Below are 5,363 nucleotides of genomic sequence, written 5' to 3'. Positions count from 1 at the left end.
ATACATACATACATACATACATACATACATACATACATACATACATAAAATTAGCCAGGCATTGAGGTGGTGCCCTGCCAGCTATTCGGGAGGCTGAGGTGGGAGGATCACATGAGCCTAGGAGGCAGAGGTTGCAGTGAGCCAAGATTGCGCCACTGCACTCCAGTCTGGGCGACAGAGTGAGACCCTGTTCCTCTGCTGCCAAAAAACAAGATACTATCCCTTAGGGAACTGTAAATACGGAATGAAAACCCTCAAGTTGAGAAATGAAGACAGCAGAAAACTAGACTGTCTTGAACAGCGAGACTGGACTATTTCCTTCTTATCTCCTAGTCCTGACAATTCTCCAACATTCTGGACAAAGAGGTGGGGTCTGGAGGTATCAAGAGGAGAAAACAGAAGAAACTGCAAGTGTATTTGCTATGACATAAAGAACAGGAAGCCAGATTCTCTCATCTGCACAATACTCTCAAGCTCAAGGTTACCACAGAACACCATTACTTCACTGAAGTCATTCGCTGCTAGACTCACACCTTACACGGTTTCTTCTAAATTCTGAGTCCTTGTCCTGAACAGCAGTTAACAGTGACAATAAACACCAACTTAAGATGTGTTTGCCAGATATTCACCAGGTCACTGATAAGTAAATTCTGACCCAAACAAGAATACAACATCTCATTATTGATTACATTCCCTGATGGCCGTAGTCATTCATGTAAATGTAAATCCACAATTATCTTGAAGGATTTCATGGAGTAACAAGCATATTACACAATTCTGGAATAGCCAAGGGGCATATGAAAATATTTCAGATCAGCAGATATTCTATTCAGTCTTCTGCTCACACATTGCTTCCTCTAGAAAGCTTCTCATGATTTCACCTAGATGAAAGTGGTGCTCCTCCTGTGTTCTCCAACAGCAAATTTCGCTAATCTTCACGGCAGAATTTGTCACTTTGTATTGTAAATGCCTATTCATTGGCCTGTTTTCCCTTAAAATCCTTGAGGACAGGGACCAGCCACATTGGTCAGTCAATCTGACTGTCAGAACAATGTCTACAGTGGAGAGGAGTTACTCAGTAATTATTTGTTGAATTAATGAGCCCTAACTCAATGGCAAAAGGAGAGTATCTTTTGAGATACACTTAAGTTTTGGTGTATGAAAATGATACACTGGTTCTCTCTTAAAAGATCATAGATATAAATTCCATTTTGTAGTTTTCAAATTAAAATATTTTGAAGCTGCATTGGGGAAAATATGGTACAATAGTTAAATTTTGTGTCTGAACATTTAACCTTACATTTCTCTTTTCTGACATAATGAATTCATCAAATGACAACTGGACTCTAGAGTTACACACTTACAGCACAAGGTAACAAACCCCAAAGTTCAGTGTAATCACAGCCTCTTCTTTTTATTTAGTTTCCTCACAAACCATATCCTTTAAAGAAATGGTATACATGGGGTTCATCTCAAATATCGCAGAGTATAAACTTCCTTTTCTCTAGGAGATAGTCCAAATAAGTATGAAGAAATGCATTCAAATGAGTATGAAAAAATGTCAGTTTGACCTTAACCATAAACCGGATATTACATAAAGCCTTTCTTCTTCTAGGCTAACATTCAAAAATAAAAAAAAAACAAGAAAGAAAAGAGGAAATGAACTTTAATATACTTAAACTATTCAATAATTAAGTTCCCATTTGTCTGTTAGCCTAAACTTAAAAAAAAAAAAGTGTGAGACAACTGCAGTAATTCCTAAATAGGTGACCATGCTGACACTATTTAGTAGAAAACCATAAATATTACCGAAATTGATGGGTGCCTTTAAAATTCAATTACACCCATCTTATAAAAGAACCATAACTATATCGTAGTCATTCCCTGGCAGATATCGTAAATTAGAGTGCTATGGCTTGAAAGCCAATGTGTTTTATAATATAGTAATCTCAGATCAGTTGTATTTGGGGTGGACAGTGACAGACTCAGCATGATAGCTGATGTGTAAACAAATTAAACATTAGCATTGCTTTATGTATTCAGAATTATTATTATTAATGATAAACACTGGATATCAGATACTTTCAAACATTTCCTCATTTTCAATAGATGAATGATTAATAATTTCTTTCAGCTAAACAATAATATTGTACATTTCACCATACAACAAGCTACACTTTTGGATCATACTAAAGCAGCAAAATAAAGTCAGTATGTCTATTTCGAAAGCCATCTTAGATTGGTTAAGGAGAATGAGTATGTTGCAGTGTGGATTATTCAACAAGAATAAACCATTCGCTCTTTGATCTCCTCTTGAAGTACCAGTGAAGAAAGGAGGATGATGGGGTATAAACAGAAATTGGAAGGAATAATGACAGCCTACGGTATGACCTTCACCTTGTGATAGATACTGCACTAGATTTTTCATGTATTTTATCCATTTTAGTCTTCACATATATTCAACTTATATGAATATTTACAGATGAGGACTCTGGGCTTTAGAGAAATTCCACTGGCTGCCAAAGGCACAGAGCAGGCAGGGAAAACCAAGTTCAAATCCAGGCCTGCCTAACTCCAAACCACATGCTGTTTTAAGACTGGCTACACTACAAAGTCAATGGCCACTTCCCTCTTCTCTTGCTTTCTGTAAGATCAGTTAAGTCAGTATGATGGAATCCCTAATAATAACAAAAACAATGATAACATATCTTGAACGTTTACTGAGTCTTTATTTAATGTGCCACACAGGACATGGTATGCATTATTTCACTAAAAGCCAACAACAAAACTGAGTTGTACATGAAAAACTGAAGCTCAGAGAAGTTGAAGGACCTCAGCTAGGCATAGCAACACTGGAAACACCCAGTCTGTATGACACACAGCCCACATTCTTAACTCATGCACTATATAATCCCACAGTAAGCCCTCAACTCAATAACCTCTAGCACCTTAAAAATCCTTAGATAATCAGAATGAGTCCACTGGTTTTAATTTTGCAAATACAATATAAAACACCAAGAAAATAAGAAAATACAGATTTTGTTTCTGCTACTTTTAATGAAATGTCCTTGGCTTGGTATACAACTATAATCACTTCAGTATCCACTTTTACAGTATTCCACAATGAGATCTGCAATTCAGAATCATACCTTCCATCAATACAAGAAATAATCAGCTGTGCTCACTGCACTGTATTCTGTGTCCTAAAGGGAGGATATAAAATCCACCAGATCTTAGAAGACATTTTAACAAGAGTTGGATTCAAAAGGAGTTTCACATCACTAAATCTCAGTAAGCTAGAAAATCCAATTAACTATAATACCCCCATTTGCCAGCACTGTACTTAATCCAAATTTTACTGATTGTCGATCAAAACCTTGAAATTATTTAAACATAAGGAACCTTTATATTAATGTCCTTGGTTTCTTACTGAGACTCAATTGCAATGAATTATTTAACACAAAACTGGAGGGGCTCCAACAGAATCATTAGCATTAGTAAACATATAGTTAATGTGTTTTAAAACAGGGCTTAATGGACTCCAGAACCCGCGTCTGTGAAGGTTTGGGTCAGGGCTGAAACATCCTCGTTAATAATGAATACGACTCAACATCTCCCTCTCTCACACTCTTCTTGGCTTCAAACTTCATATGAATGCAGGGACTCTCCATATGTATCCCTAACTCTGAAGAGTGAAATTAATATCCAATACATGCAATAAATAAAACTAAAGATTGGTTTCATACCATAAATTTACAGTCACCTTGGGAAATATTTTGCATACCAACACAAAATTTTAAGTTGAAAGATCAAAAAAAAAACAAAAAACAAAACAAAAAACCACTTGGCTACATTTCGATCCATTGTACTCTCTCACTTGAAGAAAGTTTGTGTGTCTTACAATGAATGTGTGGAAGAATATCTGTAACACTCATGTGCATCCCAGGGTTTTATTTTAAGGAATTAAGTACCTTTATGCTTAATTTCCATTAACACCTTCGTTAACGTGGACGACATTTTAAACAAAGACTAGGCAGCTTCCTAGGGACTCGCAGGGATTATTTTTTGTGGCTATAGCATTCTCTTGCTCAGGGTAGTTACGTGTATCAGTGAAAGTTGTGACAGTATGGGGCGGGGGACAGCTACCTCTTCAGGTTAAAAGGGGTTTTCTATGCCCCATACTCAAAATCTAACAAACCCATTTCACGTGACACTGCTGTCACCCTGTTACAACCTATGACATGCATTTATTCTTCACTGTCCTAAACCCTGTTGGTCAGTTGGTTGCTTGGTTCAAAGACAATAGCCCGTGAGCTCTAGTAAATGGAACAAGTTCCGGAGACATTACTAAATGTCCAGACAACTCCACAGCGCGCATTTCTCTCCAGTCGCGGGAAGATTCAGAGACCTCGAGACTGAGCACCCAAATCTCGCTTTCCAGGACCCGAAGTACCGAACAATAGGTCCCAAGGTAACTGTCCCACTTCCCTTCAGGTTGGATATGTTAAACAATTCCAGGGCACAGTCTAATGTTTCACCAATTTCCAAAGCTAAATTACTGACTAAACGCCCAATATCAAAGTCTGTGCGCAAAAAATAACAAGTGGCCCAAGCAGCCGCGCAACCCCTTGCGCGGTGGGAGCCGAGGGGTCCCCTCGTCCGTCCCCCACGCGCGCGAAAGGGCGAGCACTAGTGGCGGAGGAGGGGGGAACCCATATTGTAGGCTTGAGAGAGACTACAAATGAACCCCCCAGATCCTGAGGGAGAGGGGTCTCTTCCTTTGCGTCCTCGCCCTCCCCCGGGTCCCTAGCACTGTGCCCTCGACCCCCGCTCGCAACGCACCCCACGCCAGCCCCGCTGGCAGCTGCATGGCTGGTGCCAGGAGCGCGGCGGGGCGCGGGCCGAGGGGACCGGGCGCTGGGGGTGCAGGGGGCATCGCGTTACTCACCAATGCGGCTGAAACTCTCCGACAAAGTTCTCCGCAACTTCTTCATCTTGCCGATCTTCTCGGCCGACTGCGGCTCAATGAGGTCGCACATCTGGGCGACGCGGGGCCCCGGCAACTTCCCTAAACTGGTCCAGGGCACAGCTCAGACAACGGCGAGGGCGCGCGCCGCGGGGAAAGCGGCGCCTCCTCCTCCTCCACCTCCTCGGCGGGGTGGGAGGCGACGCGCAGGGCTAGGGAGGCGAGCAGCAAGCAGGCTCCGCTCCGGCCTGGGCCGCTGCTGGGCGGGCGGGGGCGGTTTACGTGGTGCCGGGGGCGGCCGCGCTCGCCGCCGCCGTGGTGGCCCCGCGCCGCGCCGCCGCCGCCCGGCTCATTTTCCCTCCTTTGTAACGGAGAGAAGCGCTGCCGGCAGGGGGAG

General features: G+C 42.1%; 1 protein-coding gene and 1 pseudogene across 2 annotated transcripts in view; both read right to left on the bottom strand.

The window, feature by feature from the left end:
- The window catches only part of LOC108544286 (Golgi apparatus membrane protein TVP23 homolog B pseudogene), a 36,795-nt pseudogene extending 31,827 nt beyond the window's left edge, over nt 1–4,968 (bottom strand).
- Nucleotides 1–5,248, bottom strand: part of CDK14 (cyclin dependent kinase 14) — a 606,959-nt gene extending 601,711 nt beyond the window's left edge. The window contains exon 1 of one of the 2 annotated variants that reach the window (XM_017895344.1): nt 4,949–5,248. In XM_017895344.1, coding sequence (XP_017750833.1) covers nt 4,949–5,039 — 91 coding nt within the window. In that variant the 5' untranslated portion in view covers nt 5,040–5,248. The remainder of the gene's footprint in view (nt 1–4,948) is intronic. The other variant, XM_017895345.1, reaches the window with a different exon arrangement.
- Nucleotides 5,249–5,363: the final 115 nt, after the last annotated feature.

Source organism: Rhinopithecus bieti, unplaced genomic scaffold, assembly GCF_001698545.2.
Source record: "Rhinopithecus bieti isolate Rb0 unplaced genomic scaffold, ASM169854v2 scaffold_26425, whole genome shotgun sequence".
Taxonomy (NCBI): Eukaryota; Metazoa; Chordata; class Mammalia; order Primates; family Cercopithecidae; genus Rhinopithecus; species Rhinopithecus bieti.
This window is presented reverse-complemented; position numbering and strand designations above follow the sequence as displayed.